The sequence below is a fragment of the Grammomys surdaster genome, unplaced genomic scaffold, assembly GCF_004785775.1.
Source record: "Grammomys surdaster isolate TR1022 unplaced genomic scaffold, NIH_TR_1.0 125876, whole genome shotgun sequence".
Lineage (NCBI taxonomy): Eukaryota > Metazoa > Chordata > Mammalia > Rodentia > Muridae > Grammomys > Grammomys surdaster.
In genome coordinates this window covers 212,120-231,844 of record NW_021620701.1, presented here as the reverse complement: position 1 = coordinate 231,844, position 19,725 = coordinate 212,120, and the positions used below count along the sequence as shown (strand labels likewise).

The window sequence follows — 19,725 nt, the reverse complement described above, 5'->3', positions numbered from 1 at the left end:
GACCGAGTTCAATCCTCAGGACCCGCACATGAAAGGAGAAACTGACTCCCACAAGTGCTCATCTGACAGTCTCACATCCTCTATGGCATATGCACACATACCTACACACACACAGACACCCTCACTCACACAGGCACACATGCACACACGCACGCACACACTCATACATACACATGTAATAATACAAAATTTAAAAACTAATTACAAACTCACACCCAAAAGAGGATTAGAAATGAGTACAAAAGGGTCTGTCTAATAATTCCACAACACTGGATATCCGGTGTAATTTGTGTGGCAGGTAAGGTGGCTCAGTGGATAATGGCAGTTGCCATCAAGTCTGTCAATCTCTGGTTCTCATACTGTGAAAGAACTGACTTTGGCAAGTTATCCTGTATCCTCCCTCACACATGCACTATGGCATGTGTACAGGTGCACGAGACAGGTGCACACAAATACACGGACACAAAGACTCATGATAAGTGCAATAAAATTTTAAATAATATCATGCATGGGGAAGGAAAATATACTTCTAAATGTAAGGAATGATGTGAATCTAGGCAGAGGGGTGGGGCAAACTGACAGAGAGACAGATCACATATGTACTTCTGGATACTGCTCAAGCGAGTTCAATGAATTAGCTACCTGCATATACTGCCAGACATTTCTGGCTGAAAGGGAATCTCAGATATTAGGAACTCAAAGTTGGGAGGGAATGGTGCTAATTATCTGGATTTTCTAAGTATGAATTCAATAATCTAGGAAGGCTATGGTTTCCTCTGCTTTTCCAAAGGAATCAGAGCTTTGGCAGGAAGAGGTAGAAAAGGAAATGAAGGTAGGAGTTAATGTATGCATCACAATATATTAAGGCCATTTAAAAAATGAGAGAGTTCAAGTAGTTAAGAACACTTGCAGAGCAGGCGAAGACCTAAATTTGCGTCCCAGCCCCTACATTTGTTAATCAAGGTCGAGGGGGTCTGGCATACCCTTCCGGCTTCTGAAGGCACAAATCACAATGTAGTGCACAGACATCCATGCAGGCAAAACATTCATACACATAAAATTAAAATAAAATAAAATAAAATAAAATAGAAACAATCAATGAAGCTGATGTGCAAGTATAATGATCTGAATTTAATCCCTGGAATCCATGTTAAGAGGAGAAAATCAAAACCTGCCCTCTGATCTCCACATGTATTTAGTGGCCCACATGCTCACACATAACACACATAGAAAGTTTAAAAAAAAAAAAAGGCATGTATCATTAGTCAAATTTACAATGAAACCCTGCTTCACATCAAGATAGTTATAATAAAAGTACCAACTGTCTTGGAGCGCTGTGGCTGTGTGATACACCTTTAGTGTCTGTTTACCAGGTCTGAGTCTCTGAGTTCAAATTCCAGCATCACTAAAAAAGCTAGATGTCTAGGAGAGGACAGAAACTAAAGTTCTTTGCTTCTGAGAAATTAAAATAGGAAGATTCCAAGTTCAAGGCCAGCCTAAACTACACAGTGGTTCCCAGTCAGCTCTTATGTGCGTGAGACAGACAGAGACAGACAGACAGACAGACGACAAACTTTCATAGGTTGCTAGTTAAAAATATGAAGTCATGCAACTACTCTATTTTTAATTTAACTGCCACATAACATATAAAAGTTACCAGGTAAATAACTGATATCTTCTTGAAAATAATGTAATAGTTACTCCACAGATGAAGCTCACTGACAGAGTGTATGCTTAGCATGTGTGAAAGCCTGGATTCAACCCTAGCATGGGGGGAGGGGAAAAATAGAAATATTGCATGGCCCAGAAATTCTACTTTGTATGTATAGACCCAAGAGAAATAAGAACATCTATGAATGTTCATAACAGCATTATTCATTATAGAAAAAGGTAGACACATCCCACATGCTCACCAACAGATAATAAACAAAATGTGGTAAAGTTATGCAGAGAAGTATTATTTGACAATAAAAAGAAACAAGGTCCAGTGACTAAAGGCTCTGACCAAGAAAATGTGGCAGCCTGTATGGACGGAGGAGAGGAGCAACTCCTCCACACAGCTGTTTTCTGACCTCCACATCCACAGTCCCATGCTGTACATACACAGACAGTAAGTTTTTAAAACTACTTTATACTTGTCACCATATAAACAAATCCTGAAACACAATGCTAAGTGAAAAACACCAGACTGAACTATATATTCTATGTTTCTATTTACATGGCATGTCTAGAATAAGCATATGTACAAAGACAAATTGAAATTAGTGGTTGCTTAGGGTTGGAGAATACCTGCTGACTGTGATAATTATACAGTTTGGTGAACAGAACACCACTGAGCTGTAAACTTTAAATAGGTAAAACGTACTGTATGTGAATCACGTCTCAATAAACAAACACAATACTTTTTGTTTAGACAGCCTCTACCTCTAGAGTGCTGTGAATCAGGAGTGTTCTCACCACCCCTCAGAACATATATGTGAACAAAATACCGGCACACACAAAATAAATTTAGAATGATTTATAATTACAAAAGTCGCATTGTCACAGTGAGCATGTGAATATGAAGGTCGGAGAACAACTTGGTGGAGTCAGTCCTCTCTTCTACCTTTATATAAGTTTCAGAGATCAAACTTGGGTGTACAGACTTGTGTGGTAAGTACCTTTACCCATCAAGCCATCCCACAGGTCTCAGAAATGTATCTTTCGTCAATGTAATTTTCTAAGAGAAAAATTAAACTCACCTCTTTGAATTTCCACTTCTGTCCCTTTAGTTATGCAAAAACTGGCAACTTCCTGCTGACCGTCAAGCTCACTGATCTCTAAAATCTTCTCAGAGTTTGGCTTGGGTGTAACAACCATACTCTCCACTCTCACATGTGAGCTCATTGTAGAAGCTGTATTCCTAGAAGGAAAAAGAGCCAAGTTATCAGTGTATATGTCTAGTACTGATCCACTTAATACACCACCATTCAGATACCACATTATATATAATTGTTTGCTTATCTGTCTGTTTTGACAAAGTATCAACATGACATGAGGCTCCCCTAAAACTCAAACCCCCTCTTGCTTCAGCCTCCAGAATGCTGAAATTACAGATACGGTCCATCACACCTGGCAAATGGTCATTTCTGAATGCTAAAATTAAAAAGTGGTTACGTTTGCTAAGAGCCCTAAGAAGAAAACATTTACATAAACCTATTTCACTTAAGCTTCAAAGACACAGAAAACATACTGCTGTGCTTTACATGCAAACAAACCAGTATCAGTGTCAGATAAGCTTTAATTTAACCTGTGAAGAATTAGCACTGTCTCTATACAAGCAAGAAGCTAATAACTAAAGTGGTGCTGTTTGAGTCTTTGTTAATCGAATGTTAAGATAACCTGGTTGGCAGTGTCTCCTCTGTGTCATCTTCCATCACAGCAGCTTCTCTGTTGCTTTGTTCCTTCGATACAATCTTGTTTTCCTCAAATGATGCATGTGACATACTAATGACAGGTGAACAAACTTCCTGATAGTCATGAACAATTTTTTGATTTACAGTATCTGGACTAAAAGGAACATGACTTTTATCCTTTGACTGAACATCAGGAAATACACATACTCCTACTGCAGAAGAAAACAGGAAATTAAGATTGACCCAATATTAACAGCTATCTGAATAAAATTCCTCAACATTCTATAACTGTCTAATTTAATTTCAGTATTAAAGTTTGTTTTAGTAGGATCCAAATTTAATTTCATATTTCATTCAAGAATCTGACTTGTAATAAGCTTAATTATTCTTACCACTAAATTTTTGGGGTAAAAACTAGTCTTTTTGTTATTTTCAGTAAACGGTTTCAAAACAGGGTATCTTCATTTACTACTTTTTGAAAATTGTACTTTTTTAAATACTAGAAATTTGTATCAGCGCCACTAGAATATTCCTCCTGAGTGAAGCCCTGCCTGGAACACAAATTAGATACTCCTCTGAAATATGCACGGTTATGAACTACAAGTCATACAATGAAAGTGAATGCCAGATCAACCATTACCAGCCTGTAATACAATCAGCTATAGTTAAAGATAATGAATAAAGGCCATCTAGCCCAGCCAAATAATTCTTGTATTTTTAATTATGAGCGTAGCAATTTTTTAACAGCTGAAACAGCTCTCCAACCCCAAACTATTCTCAATAAGCCAACTGTAGCCTCTCAAAATTGTTGTCACTACACCTAAAGAGACTAAGTAAAATAATGAATGATAATACAATCTCTTTTTATGAAAAACAACACTAACCATTGCTAACATAAAAGCCTTCTTACTAAAGATAAAGGTTACTCAGCATGTAGGTACACCTTGTTAACACATTTTTAAAGGGTTTTTTCCTCTGGGTAGGATTTATCTTCCAGACTTACCATCACCCTGCCCAGGAATGATCTCTGACTGCAATACTATATCTCCCATTGTAAGTAAAGTTATGGCGGCTTCAGTGCTTCCATCACTGGAACCTTTAGGGAAGAGACCAACATTAAAACATAAACATGAATCTAGATGTCTCTTCACTTAGGAAAACTTTATGCTCAGATACCTGTCTTCTAGTAAACATTTATGACAGCCTTCACACCACTATCCCAGTATTCAAGTCACAGTCTGTCTGTCATACACTGCGTATTTATAGCTCATCAATGCTGACTTGTACTCACTGGAAACACTGCCCACATATTAACTCTGTACAGCTCCAGAGAAAGCATCAGTACTTCATTACTTAACACTGATTCCAGGCACACCTTCTGAAGTTAGGTTCTGAGAAGCTCAGGCTCCTGTCAACATGACAGGCTATTGTCTTTGTTCTACGTTTTAGCAGACTGTCCCATTTACCTATCATCACTGCTAATTACTATACAGTTAACCAAATAGTCTTAATCAATTCTCTGCTAACAGTTACCTGGTTCTTCTTGGGTCTGTTCACCTATGACCATTTCCTAAAAGAAGGAAAAACATGTTAAGTGTTTCCCCCAAACAAATATTCTGTTGTTGTTGTTGTTTTTAAGCATTAACGAGTCTTGTCTTACAAGTCTTTCTGTGTTTTTAGTTATAATAGTAAATCTTTTCTTAATTTACTTAATTCTTAATCCATAAAGGTTCACAAGAACAGAAATAGTAACTTACAGACCAAATTCTTTTGTATCTCACTCCTGATTTATCTGTCTCCTATTCTTAGATCTTCACAGTCATACTCTTTCATCTCTGGTCAAATCTGCTACCAATATTTACCTAATAAAAACTAAAGTCTAGAGAAGACACAAACTTTCTACACTGTGTGGTTAAAATATGACAAATGTAGTAAATGCTGACTGGACAGGAGACAGTTGTCCAGAGAGGAGCGCAAGGAGTTCCGCTGACCTGATGTCCAGGACAACTGTCAGACATGACCTAAAAATCAGCAAACTTTTGTAGCCCTAGAATTGGTTGTAAGAGCAAAAATGAGTAAGAGATAGTTATTCAGCAAGATCCGTATAAAACTAGTAGCTAAAAACAGCATTTGTGAAACACAGATAGATGCTCAATGCAGCCTTCCTTCAGCTCAGAGAATCTAAGACTTCACCTAAGCTACTGTGGGCTCTTCCTGCCACAGGGTATCAGAAAAACAAGACTTTTAACACCTAACACCATCATGATCATCAACAACAAAAACCCATGGATAATAGCTATTATAAATATGGACATAAAGACGTTTGAAATACTAGTAAACAACACAGAAACATATAAGTCATCCTCAGGGAAGTAAGTTTCCTTCAACACACAAAATCATTGTTAACACAAATTGTCAATACGGTAACTAAAAAATGTATACATCTATAGCAATGCAAAAAATAAAAAACTCAAAACTACATATGACAAAGTCTAAAATCCTTTCCTGAGAAACACACAACAAATCAACACAGAAGGGTTTCCTTAGCCTGAGAGAGATAACCTAAAAAACCCAACAGTTACCACTATACAACACAAGATCAACTGCTTTCCCCTTAAGACTATGACCAAATCAAGAATATCCACTTGTAATCTGGGCACTGGTGGTACACGCCTTTAATTCCAGCACTCAGAGAAGGCAGTGGCAGGTGATCTCTGAGTTTGAGACCAGCCTGATCTACAGAGTGCGTTCCACAACCACCAATTATACAAAAGAAAAGTGTGTCTTGGAAAAAAAAAAAAAAGAATGCCCACTTGTACTATGTCTAGGAATTGATTTACAACAGAGAATCTGGCCGAGACAATCATGTAAGAAAAAGAAATAAATCACACTCAAACTGGAAAATATTATAAACTGAATTTCAAATTTCTGATACTATAAATGCATCTTCCCTGGAAAAGGTCTATATAAATGTACTCAGTTTAAAACAAAACCATAGGATTGGCCCAAATTCAATATGACAATGCCTCTAATTCAATGTGTCAATAAAAGATAAAAACAGGAAGATGTCATAAGCTGATGGAAGCCAAGGTTGGAATGTTAAGAAATGACGAAGCATTACCAAATTCCATAAAATTGGGAGGGGAAAGGATGGTTTCCTCCTCAGATCCACTAGAAAAACCATCAGAAGTGTTGCACATACATATATGTAGGCAAAACACTCACACACACAAAATAAAAACAAATATAACTTTTATTGGTTTTAAAAATTCATCTCTACTATGGTATTTATGATAATGCACTTAATTTTGTATAGTTACTGTAATTTATTTAATATAGACGTATGCCTCAGAATTTTGAGGTAAAAGTCTATGATGATATTGAGCTTTACCAAACAAATACAAAAATAAGTTTTACAACCAAAAGTAAAACTCTTGATGATTTGCAAGTTTCAACTCTTCATAAAAACAGTTCCCCACATGAGAAGAAAAATCAAATGTTATGAAAATAATCCTGCACTGTTCAGGAGGTAAACAGATGGAAGGCAGTATGCAAATACAGAAACTCACAAATGATGACACATACACAGACCTTTTCTGGTTGCACATCCTGAGTTGTCACGCCCATGTGTGAAAGCTGATGTTCAACAACAGTTACACATCCTACATCTGTAGCGTCCATGGTTATCTCAAGCTGCCATAAGAAAGATCAGTATTTCAAATACAAACATTAAAACACCTCATTTTATTAATAAACAAAATTAAACATCAAGAAGCAGAAATATGCCACAGTTACAAAACTTAAAAACTGAATTATATTAATTCTCAGTGACTAACAACTTAAGCAAAAATAAAACATTACATTTCTGAGGGGTCTGGGGCTTTACAACCAGTTATCAAATTTTCTACAGATAACCTTTGAGTAGCCGGCATGTTACTTCACATTCCTCTCACTTTGTCCCAATTTCTTCCATTTGCCTAACATTTATGTAATGTTTTCAAAAACACAATCATATAAATATAGGAATACAAAGTCAAATTAAATATACTTGGTCCCTATCCTCGACAAACTCATGATTAAAGAAAAACATGTTAACTACACATAAAACTAACTGTACACTACCATAAATATTACAGAGATGACTTGATGTGCTTAAAAACATTGATTACCATATTACTCCTAGTCTAACAGCCCTCTCTCATCATCTAGTAATGGGTTCACACACTATTTGACAGCTGGTTGAAAGGAATACTTTTCTTGTAAAGATTTATTTTAAGTGTATGTGTGGGTCAGGGAAGAAGAACACATCTGTGAGCCTTCAGAGGCCAGGAAAGACTGCTGGGTCCATTTGAGCTGGAATTAGTGTTGGGATCTGAACTGTGTTCCTCATGACCCGGCAAGGAGAACTCTTAATTGCTGAGCCATCTCTCTAGGCCAAAGGAAATACAATTTAAATTGTTTCTCTTCAACTGCTGAGTCAAAATTGCTACTATGATAGGCTAAGTATAGCCCAGAGTTCATGTCTACAGGGCCCAAACTTTGATCACAGAAGAGGGGACAAAACAGTGCCACTGAAGAAGATGTTCTGCAGAGACACACCCTGCAGCCTGGTTACTGGAAGTGAACTCACTATCAACTTGCCTTCACCCCCAGTGCTGTGGGAGAGGATACAGAGATGAACCGCATGCAGCACTGCCACCTGTCCTTCACAAGCTAATGCTCCTTTGGTATTTTCTTGGTGGATACTAGAGCCTATATTCAGTATACTTACTTTGAACTTTCAATTATTTAGTTAATATCAAGAATTCTACTAACTCATTTACCTTTAGACATTTGACATGCTGTTATTAATCCTGAATAAATTAAAGGTAGATGTTCCTTTGCATTCACAAGTGTAGCAGATGCGCCATAAGAGGACTTGAACTGTCTCCTACATCATCACTACAGTCTATCAAACTCCTGATTCTGTCTCACATGACTCGAAGTATTCTAAATCCCTATACAGAACTGATCGAGAAACTCTGCTCAATAACCAGCTAAGTGACTAGGAACTGAATGGGAACAGGGAGCTCTAAAGCTCAGAGTGGGAACGTGAGAGCACAGAGGCGAAGCATGCTCCTCTACTTCACACCCGCCTCATTAGAATGACCACAGATTTTTTTTTCCCCTAAATTTTTGAAACAGAGTTTCTCTGTGCATACCAGGCTGTCCTAAAACTTGCTCTGTAAATCAGGCTGGTCTCAAACTCACAAAGATCCACCTGCCTGTTTCCTGAGTGCTGGGACTAAGGGCATGTGCCATCACCAAACAAAACAAAACAAAGCCAAGAATGAGCATACTGTAGCTGTAGAATGACTACTTATCATGAGAGGCCAGGGAGTGAAAAGGAGAAAAAAGACAGAAGTGAGAACAGATGAAGAAAGAAGAAATAGATAGTGGTTAAGATAGAAATTAAAGCCTCTGACAAAGGAAAATTATGTAAATTAGGGTTTTTTTTTTTTTTGCTTAAAACAACAACAAAACCCTTAAATAAAAAATTACCAAATATTCTAGCAAATCTATTTCTTATCTCCAAAAGAACAAAGAGCAGAGAAGCAGGGACTGGGGCTATGGCCCAGTTGGTAGTGACCATGCCAACTCTGTAAAAGCCCTGGTTCCACCTCTGGCACCACACACCTTAATTCCAGCTTTTGGGAGGCACATGTAGGAGGATGAGACATTCATGGTCACCCTAGGCTGTATTAGAAACAAGAGTTCCAGTTTTAAAAGACAAGTTCTCTTGCATGGAAGGCAGTGCTAAAAATGAGTAAGAAAGAAGAAGGGAGGGGAGAGGCTGAGGATCCAGCTGGTGTAAAGTCCTTGCCTCACATACATGAAGCTGCAAGTTCTAGCTTCAGCATTTCTTAAACCAGCTGTAGTAGCACACGACTGTAATCCCAGCACTGGAAAGGGGGACACAGGAGGATCACAAGTTCTAGGTCATCCTGGACCACACAGCACGTTTGAAGGTCAATGTGCAATGTGAGATACATGAGACCCTGCTTCAAAAACAAAACAAAACAGAACAAAAAAAAGAGAAGAAGAAAGAGATGGATTCTAGCTTCTTTACCAACCACACATAGAAAACCTATCAAAGAGTTAATAGAAAAGACCTGCTAAGACTTTTTTCCACTCAGTCAAAAGCTAGATTAAGTAGCTTCAGCTACATGGATAGCAATTTTCTACCACAGTTAAGTGAGTCCCTTGTGGAGTAAGGACTATATGACAACTGAGTGATGGCATACAGGCCGCTTCTGCTGTGTTCCTTAAGGTACTCACTAAGTCCCAAATAAATTACTTCTGACAGTGGATATTTAGAGAAAGAACTCTTCAGACTCTAACAAATCACTAAAAGAAGAAATAGTCATCTATTAAAGGGGTCAAAGTGCCAAAAATTGAAAAAACAAAACAAAACACAAACTACCTCTTCCATTGTTTCCTCGATCTGAGCAGAAACTGGTTCAGGGGATCTGAGACCAACAGGTACAAACACTGGTGCTTTGTTTAATTCTTCTGGGGCAAGATGATAGGTTTCTTCCTCATAGTCAGAATCAAAATCCTCAGCATCATCTTCATCCTCTTTCTGAGAAGCCCGGAGAGTCACCAACATGGACTTGGAAGCTCTAGGTTCCTTCTTAGCAGGCTTACCTCGGATTCGCTTTGATCCACGCCCTTTGGTCACATTTGGCTTCATCTTCCTATGTGCTCTTTTCCCATTGTGATCTATCTCACACTCAGAGGCAGAAGAGAGCGCTGTTCTCCGATGTGGAACAGTCTTGGGATAGCTTGATTCTTTCAAAAGTTGTGGACGGCTGGATGTTTAACCAAAAATAACAGTTATCATCATGAAAGTACCAGGATAATCTCAATGAAAGCTAGACTGTTAAAAGTAAAATCACAATTCCAGCCACTATATCCTGAGCTAAGGATATAGCTGAGTGGTAGGTAGGGCGCTTACCCAGCATGCAAAGTCTTAAGTTCAGTTCTCAGCAATGACAATGATGATGCTATACCATTTCATTTTATGACATTAGAATTGAAACCAGAACCTCAAAAGTCATACCCAAATGTGTTCATGAACTGTATGCCTAGCCCATTCTTTTATAAATAGATGTTATGAAAATAAGAAAGGAACTAATTACTACTTAGCATCTTATTTAGAGTGAATTCTTACTTATAAATCTAGAAATATTCCAGAGTAAGGGTCTTTTTTCCTGCATAATAAATTTTTAATCCTGGCCTAATAACCATGATATGATGACTGAGATAAAATAATCACAAAATTGGAAATAACTAAAAGAAAAACAAATAAAATACATGGAACCAATCAATAATGACTATGAGATCAAACAGTGGTGTTGGTTTATCTTATTGGGTATGTAGATTAGGCAAATAATGTTTTTCAAGAACTTAGGTTCCTTCCTACTTTCTTAAAAATTATGAAAGTATTCTTTGTTATTGTTTACAGCCAACTAGCATTAGCAGTCTAATTATCACGGTAAGGCACACTATCTTTTGGTCAGAAAAAAAAATGTACATTATTATAGATAATAGACTTGTAAATAAAAAACAGTGCATTAAGTTAGAACTTCTTTAAGAAATAAGTGCTTTTATTTCCTATCCTGAGTGTCTAAAATAAAAAATTACCTAATTTGTTTACTGAGACTCTGCTCTTCAAGCCCTGAAGAAGACATAGGCCGCTCCTCCGCAATCTCAGCCCTGGCAGCTCCCGATGGTTCCGACTTCAGCTGGACATCATTTCTATCAGAACTGGACTCTTCAGAATGTACACAATCTTTTCTCACTGAAACCTCCAGAGGTATCTCTGTCTTTTCCTTAAATTAAAGAAAAAAAAAAGATAATATTACCATGGACACAATCTATATCAATACGGCTTAGCAGTCTGGCCTAGTCTCCTAAACATGAAAAGCCACAGGTGGTCAATTTTCAAACCTGTATAAGCTGTGACGTCACTCCCTTTCCAGGGAAAAATGTGCAGCACAGAAGTGAGTTTTTCACCCTTGCTCTCCTGCATGACCTGACCCAGCAGACTCACCTTTGCTTGTCGAGCAAGCTGGGTGTCACAGCCTTGCTTCTGCGGCAGGGGATCTGCTGCTGTCAGTGCTGCGCTCTCATCTATCAGGCCTTTTTCTACACCTGGTTGCTCTTCTTTATGGCGTGCTCCTCCTAAATGTGGTTTTGCCTTTTGAAGCCGTCTTCTCATCAGCAGTGCTGGACTAGGAACATACGGTTTATTTCCATGCCTAGAATGAAGTACAAATTACGGTGAAGACCAAAACTCTCCATCAATGTTACAACATTAAACAACTCTGGAGTCAAACTGATGTGAAGTTCAAAAGATTATATATAAATTGGAAATAAAACAAAGCATACAAAATGAAACATTGTATTTTATATCTGAAACAAAACATAAAAGCTTTTATAACTTACATTTTCTGTATAGCCTGGTAAACAGTTATAGTATTAATCTTTCTTTACTTTCATTCACTAGTTCTAGCCTGGTTTCATATAACTTTAATTTATAGAGAAAAAAATCAGATACAATATACTTGTCACAGTAGCTGAACACAGGTTTCATAACAGTACTTTAAATAAAAGCCTCAAATAGGCTCCAACATATGAACAAATAAATACACAATGGTCTTGTTTGACAGTCTATCATACCACATTCTTGAAAGCTCATGGGAAGATTTTGCAGTGTCTTAAGAAGATGAATATAAACCATTTCAGGAAAAAACAAAGAAACAAAAAAAACATGGCTTAAAGATTCAAAGAAAGCCAAAGCTACCAAGGTAGCTGGAATGCCTAAGGAGTTCTGGAAACTTCTCAGAAACTGGCTAGGATCTGAATTAGGATGCTCAAAAATAAATACAGGGATAGGAATGTAGCTCAGTGCCAGGTAACTAACTGGTTAGCACTGTAAATCACTGGGTTCAATCTCTAACGCACATACAAAACAAACAAATATATGTGTGGGTGGGGAGAAGAAAGAAGGAGAGAAAGAGAGGGGAGGAGAGGGGGAGGGAGAGAGACAGAGAGAGATTGTGTATAAATATGTATAAATGTGTGTGTGTGTGCATCAGAAAAAGTATCTTTAAAAACAAGTAAACGAAAAGCTTTTCTGGGGCCTTTTTTTCTTTTTTCTTTTTTTTACATAGGGCTGAGGATGTAGCTCAATAGTAGAGCCATTAGGGTCCACCTACAAGGAAATATGTCATTATATGTGACTCTGAAAACATATTTAAGTGTAAGGGCTGGCCCAGTGGCCCAGGTGGGTAAAGGCACTTGTCACTAAGGCTGGTAAGCTAAGTTCAATTCCCATAAGGTGAAGGAAGAGAACCAACTCCTGAAAGCTGTCTTCTGATCTCATAATAATGAAATAATTAAATAAAGATTAAAACATAGTTAAGAATAAAATATTACTAAGTTCAAAGGATACAACAAAATTATGAGCCTAAAGATGAGGAACACTTTGGGTTTAGGTTGTTTCTTTGTTTTTTGAGACAGGGTTTCTCTGCACAGTCATGGCTGCACCTGAACTCAGAGAGCTCCTGCGTCTGCATCCCAAGTGCTAACATTAAAAGCACAAGCGACCACGCCCTTTCAGAATGAGGTAATTTTAAACCAGGACTGCTGGAACAAGCTTCATCGCAGGACTAAAGCTAAAACAGCCGAATTACAAATCCTGGCTTGCCTGGCCTATAAGCAAGTTTAACGCCAGCCTAGACAACTTAGCAAAACTCTGTTTCAGAGAACATAAAAATAGTACAACACTTTCTTGGCGTGAAAAATGGCCTGGGTTCAATCCATAGCACCAGAAAGCACAACAACAAACCACAATGTCTTTGAATAAAACCAAGTATGTAACAATCAGAAAACTGTGTTTGACATGGTTCATGTTTTTCTCATGAAAACTAGACTCACCTTATCTGTTCATGTAAAACACTGGTTTTGTTAATACTTAAGTTTTCTACAGGAACCACGTGGTCTTGACTTTCATTCACTTTATACTCTGAAACTCTAGAGGACACTTCAACGGCAACTTCATTTTCAATGTAAGAAGAGTTTGCCTGAAAAGATGAAACTGAGTTAGTGAGATTTTTTTAAAATTTTGTTTTGTTTTGTTTTTTGAGTCAGGGTTTCTCTGTAGCCCTGGCTGTCCTGGATCTCACTCTGTAGACCAGGCTAGCCTCGAACTCAGAGAACCATGCACCTATGCCCCTAGAGAGCTGAAATTGAAGGTGTTAACCACCACCACCCCGTAGCATATGATTTAATATTTAACCATAAAATGTCTTCAAACATCATAATCAAAGAACGAGTATTCCATTTCTATTTCTCCTCTTTGGGATGCTAGGAACTGAACCTGAAAGATCTGCATGCACTGTCATTGTGCCATATGCATAAGCCACTTAGGTTTTAAAAATTATGACCTGAACTGGGCATCCAGTATTCATGGTTTACAGCCAAAATAAGGTTGTCTAGTTCAGATCAAGCAGTACAATGATTTATTACAGTCTGAGGGAGGCATAATACCATAAAAGTGCCGGGGCGGGGGGGAGGGCTGGGATGAGGATTCATTAGGATAGAGGACTTGAGTTTGGATCCCCAGCTCCTACATAAGGCAAATGTAGCAGAGCACACACGTATAACCCCAGCAATGGAGAAAGGTAGACAGTGGATCCCTGGAGCTCACGAGATGCCCGCAGAGCTAAAGCCACAGCATCCAGGTTCAGTGAAAGATCCTGTCTCAAAAAATAAAAGCATATACCATGTACTACCCTTTGATCCATACCTATATGCACAAGTGAACACGCCCAAGTAAATACGTACAATCACCCCATCCGCACACACCCCCCTCTAACACTCATCTGTTATAAAATAATCTAACTTGTACTGATTAGTACTAGAGATGTAGTTCAATTTCATACCACATGCCCAGTGTGCACAAAGCTCTGGGTTTGATCCCCAACACCAAAAGTTTAATAGTTTTTTTAGGGGTATATCTTATTCAAATGGGGATCGCAATCACTTTTAATCTAGGTTTCAACTTTTTTTTTTAATTTATTTATTCACATTACAACCCATTATCAGCCCTTCCTCTCTACCAATACCCCCTCACACAAGTCTTCCTCCTATCCCCCCTCTTTTGAGAAGGGAAACCCCCACTCTGGGTGTCAACCTGTTCCTAGGTTTTACCTTAACACCCAGAGAAAAGAACACAAACAGTGACTAGTTAAAAAATAACATTTTGAGAACTTAATTTTTTTTCTAATTCTAAAAGACTTACTAAGAAATTGATTAAGGGTCAGCAAAATGACTCAAGAGAATCAAAGCAGTAGGTCTGACAGCCTGACTCCAATCCTCAGAACTTACATGATAAAAGGGAAGGATGGGCTCTCACAAACTGTCCTCTGACCACACAAGTGCACAGGTGAACGTTAAAAAGAAAACTAAAGGCCTAGGTAAAGCTGGGCACAGCAGGCAGCATAGCCCCCCAATCACAGCAGACAGGAGGCAAGAGCAGGCAGGTGAGAACTGAAAGGAAGCCTCAGCCACACACTGAACGCACAAGAAAAGCAAGAAATGATAGTTAAGCAGAATGGAATGAATGATAGTGTATTTCTGTGCTTGAAGCACTCAGGAAGGCGAAGCTGGAGGATAAAGGCTAGTCTCAGCTAAATAATGACACACTATCTAAACGGGTAAAGGATTCTTAAAAGGGTTAAACTGTCAGACAAAACAGTGTACACTGTTATTTATGCAGTAAAAATAATATAACTGCTGTTTCCTGATAGAGAAGTTAGTTACTACAGTACTAAGAGAAAGTTATAAACTCTTCAGAGCATACTAAATAAGAAATATGAAACAGAAGTTGGATTCATCACATATTAACTGAGTAGAATGTGACAAGACAACCCGAGGCTGAGCTATCTATCATTTGCTGTCTCAGTATGCACGAAGGATCAGTTAGTTACAGATCAATTCTCTCACCACTGTTGGGAATGTTTTAGTCTCGTCTTTTTGCAGCTCTGGTCCTTCATTCTTAGCTATGTCTTCCACTTTGCCTTTTTCTACTATTTGCCTTTGTCTGGCCTTTTGCACATTTGGTCTTGGTCTCTGAAGTCGACCCCTCACTGGGAGAGTTGTTTGGACAACATTTTGCTTTGTCTCTTGTGTGACCATATTCATCATCTGTGTCCTAGAAAAAAGAACAAGGAGGGACAGAGGGAATTTTACTACAAAAACTTGGCAGCTATAAGAACATGTACCTTGAATTTCCTCTAATAAACTCCCATAAAATATTTTTTTCAAATTATTCAAGGAAAATATCTTCTTACTAGAGATATACATTATCAAAGTTGGAAAAGCCATAGGAAAAAGAAAAAAGTTATTTTAGGATTGGAGATGTAGTCAAACAGAAGGAGAGGCCTTGGTTAGTGTACAGCCCCAGGGTCAAACCTAGCACAGTAAAGAGGGGAAAAGTAAGAGGATGAGGGAGTCAGGCAAAGGAAGCTCATTTCAATTCTCAGATATTAATAAACTTATGTGATGTGCCTAATAACCAAATGTGTAAAAGTCAGATGATAGAGTGGCAGAGGCCAAGAACAGAAGAAAGAAGAGGAGTGAAGTTGTTGTTTAGTGAATACAAAGTTGCATTAAAAGGTTTATGAAAAAGAAAACAGTGTTCTGGGATGGATGGATAGATGGATGGATGGTGTTGCCTGTAAAACAATGAGACAATGATTTATGGTTTATTTTACTGTGTTTGTACAACTAAAAATGGTTAAAAGTGGTAAATTTTATTTTATGTATATATTTTGCCAACTTTTTAAAAGTCAAAGAATGTATAATACATATGCATATATATTTTAGTGTACTTCTTTTCATAAATCTTCAAGTTAACAATAAATAAATATAGCATTAAAAGATATTCAATTCCATCTAATTTTCTATTTTAGGTGGCCTGCCCTATCAATTAGACCAATTATTCTCTATCTACTTTTCTTTTTTTAAATAAAGAGATATTTCAAAGAAAAGCCTCTCTTATTTTTAGATTTTTAAGGAAATATCACTGTTTACCCATTAGGAACAACTAAGCCATTTTCCTGGTTTGGGGTTAACTGAGAACCCTCTTCATGTTCACATGAACTGGGCGGCGAAGGGTCCTCTTCAGTCTGTGAACACGGCAGTGTCACAGCTCCCTCCTCCTCATGATCTGATTTATCATTTTTTCCTGATGCCACTAGGGAAGGTACATTCTAGAAGTTTAAAAAGAAAAAAAATCACAGACCATTAACTTAAAAATAAACCGTCCCATGCTTTGTAGATAATAAGGGGTCGTATCTACCTCGCAGAATTTCTACTTCTAGAAACTCATCTTATAAAACTATTTCAACAAGTACAGAAATGTGCATGAATAAAGCTATGATCTCAGGACCATCGCCCAAATAGAACAGAGGAACAAAACACTGGAAACAAGATAGGACGACAGTGCATCAATAGAAAATTAAATTTTCCTTTTTTTTGGGGGGAGGACATTGTTGGGTACTGATATCAGGTCCTCATACATGCAAGAGAAATACTCTACCCACTGAACTAAATCTGAATTTCTTTTTCTTTCTTCCTTCCTTTTATTTGAGATAGATTGTATAGTTCTGGCTGGCCTGGAATTCAAGAGATTCACCTCCCTCTACCTCCCTAAATGCCATCACAATGAAGAGACAGGCTCTCACTCTGCTGCCTACTTGTTAGACTTGCCTTGAACTGCAGTTCTCTTGCTTTATCCTCTTAAATAGCTAGAACTATAGAGTGCACACTGCACCACGCCCAAGCTTAGCCTTATATATTCCAGTATACAACCACTTTAACAAGCTGCTTCTCTGTACTAAGCCCAAAAGAGGTTTAAAATATGTAACATGGAAATATCAGATGCTAAGGGATGATGGTATTATGGCATGTAATACTTACATATCAACATGGATATATTCACAATTGTCACATTAATTAGGGAGGAGAAAGAAACGGGATAGAGGGCTCTCATGTTTTGGAATAAAGACATAATTCTCGGAATTAAAGATTTTGTAATGAAAAGTATTACATCAAAAGTAGTTTTTCTATCAGACAGGTGAGATATAGCTCAGGCATTAAGTGCACTGGCTGCTCTTCGAGAAGATGCAGGATCTACTCCCAACAAACCCATGGTGGCTAACAACCATCTGTAAAAGTTCAACCCCAGGAGATCTGAGGCCTTCCTACCTTCTGTGGGCACTGTGTGCATGGCGAAACACCCATACTCATAAAACAAAACAGGAAAAGTAGCTTAACTTTTATAAAGTTAGAAAAGGTACAAACATAGAAAATTATTCTAAAATGCCAAATATGAATTTTAATTGTAAAAGGTACTTTAAAATAAAATTCAATTTGGGGCTGGAGAGATGGGCTCAGCAGTTAAGAGCATGGTGCTCTTCTAGAAATCTTGAGTTCAATTCCCAGCAACCACATGATGGCTCACAACAATCTATGGTAATCAAATCTAATGCCCTCTTCTGGTGTTCAGACAAACATGCAGGTAGAGCATTCATATGCATAAACAAATAAAACTTAAAAAACAAAATGCATTCAATTTAGCCAGGCTACTTGGGAGACAGGAAGATGACAAGTTCAAGATTTCCCTAGGTTATAGTACAAATTCAAGGCCAGCTTGGGCAAACTTCATGAGAACCTATCTCAAAATAAAAGTTAAGAAAGCTGAGATCTATCTCAATGACAGAAAGCTGGCCTAACATCTGAAGGCTCCTAGGACTACAAGGACAAAACGAAAACAAAGAACCACTGATTTTAATATTAACATTTCAATTTTAATTCTGTTTAAATTCTGATATACAATCTTAACTTGTTATAAACCAAGTTAATGAAGTAAGTAAACTATCTCCTTCAACTCATACCTAGCATTTCATTTTTCATGTTACCTTAATAACAGAACGAAATAAAGCAGTATTATTCCCATTTTTCCTTAAGAGGAACTTGTTACATCATTTGGCTATGGGACATAACCAGAACATCAAGTAGAGTCTAAAATACCTTAGATGTATTCCTAAACACACGTACCCACACCTGCCTACCAGACACCAGATATTTAACATGAACTATATGGACTGATGACAGTAAGCATAGGACAACACCATACACAGTAAAAATTATATAAACTTGCAATGGTTTAATAACCATGGTAACAACAAACAGACTCCACAAACATGACCTCCGCCTTATTCATCACTTACATGTTGAGAAGAGAGAGAAGCAGTTTGGTCACTGTCCTGCTGTAACGTGACAGTCTCCATTTTGTATGCTTCTGATTTCTTCCCAGGTATACAATGCTCTGCTTCTATGGTTGCTCTCTTTAAAGCTGCTCTTGACAAGTTTGGTTTTGGTTTTTTGAATCGACTTCTCAGAAGAGGAGCTGGTTTAACTTGAAGTGGCTTCTGTTCTTGAGGAAGAGGTTTACTTTGGGAACAAGCATTAATAAGCATGATTAGAATGTACTGAAGTATGAAAGTGAGTGGAACTTAGGACAACCTTAGAGACTGGCAGTAAGCTTCAAATTGCTTTTGTTTTGTTTTTACACAGGGTCTTCCTATGCAACCTAGGCTGGCATGGAATATGCTCTCTTAAGCTAGGCTGGCCTTCAATTCTCCTTCATTCTTTTGCCTCTACCTAATAAGTATGGGGACTGTGGGTATACACCATCATATCTGCTTCATTCTAATTTTTAAGGAGACAAAAAATGGAACTATTCATTAAATTCTGAAAAACATTGTGTTGTACAATCTAGGCCATGTTCATTTCTGAATATGTGTTACATGTAATTTGTTAATAAATCTCACCTCTGGCTATCAAAGTGGACTTAATCCTCTCTCCTCATCTTCCATAAACTATATTAAAACTTTTAACACTATCCTATACATATTATGGCTTGAAATCTCACTTACTTTAACATAATCTACAAATAGAACTTTACATTCTTTTTCTTTAAAGGCACAAAGACCTACATACTTGTACCTTAAATTAGTATCTGAAAACTGCTCTAGAACATCTGGAAGTTGTATCCCTTGATCTGTTTCATGATGTCCAGAATTCTGTGAAGAGGACTCCACATGAGGTAAGTGACTGGATACATCGTGGTCACTAGTTTCTTTTTCTTCCAAAAGTGTAGGCATCACTGATATTTTACTGCTAACATTCTAGAGAAAAGAATCATAATATATCA

General features: G+C 37.6%; 1 protein-coding gene across 2 annotated transcripts in view; it reads right to left on the bottom strand.

Moving 5' to 3' along the window:
• Bdp1 (B double prime 1, subunit of RNA polymerase III transcription initiation factor IIIB) overlaps window positions 1–19,725 on the bottom strand; it is a 90,226-nt gene that overhangs the window by 22,824 nt on the left and 47,677 nt on the right. For both annotated transcript variants that reach the window (XM_028790216.1, XM_028790217.1), the window contains exons 18-30: window positions 19,518–19,699; window positions 18,740–18,962; window positions 16,539–16,717; window positions 15,450–15,657; window positions 13,380–13,525; window positions 11,491–11,698; window positions 11,082–11,269; window positions 9,859–10,246; window positions 6,987–7,088; window positions 4,929–4,965; window positions 4,399–4,491; window positions 3,382–3,607; window positions 2,742–2,902 (exon numbers count right to left, since the gene is read on the bottom strand). In XM_028790216.1, coding sequence (XP_028646049.1) covers window positions 2,742–2,902; window positions 3,382–3,607; window positions 4,399–4,491; window positions 4,929–4,965; window positions 6,987–7,088; window positions 9,859–10,246; window positions 11,082–11,269; window positions 11,491–11,698; window positions 13,380–13,525; window positions 15,450–15,657; window positions 16,539–16,717; window positions 18,740–18,962; window positions 19,518–19,699 — 2,341 coding nt within the window. The remainder of the gene's footprint in view (window positions 1–2,741; window positions 2,903–3,381; window positions 3,608–4,398; window positions 4,492–4,928; window positions 4,966–6,986; window positions 7,089–9,858; window positions 10,247–11,081; window positions 11,270–11,490; window positions 11,699–13,379; window positions 13,526–15,449; window positions 15,658–16,538; window positions 16,718–18,739; window positions 18,963–19,517; window positions 19,700–19,725) is intronic.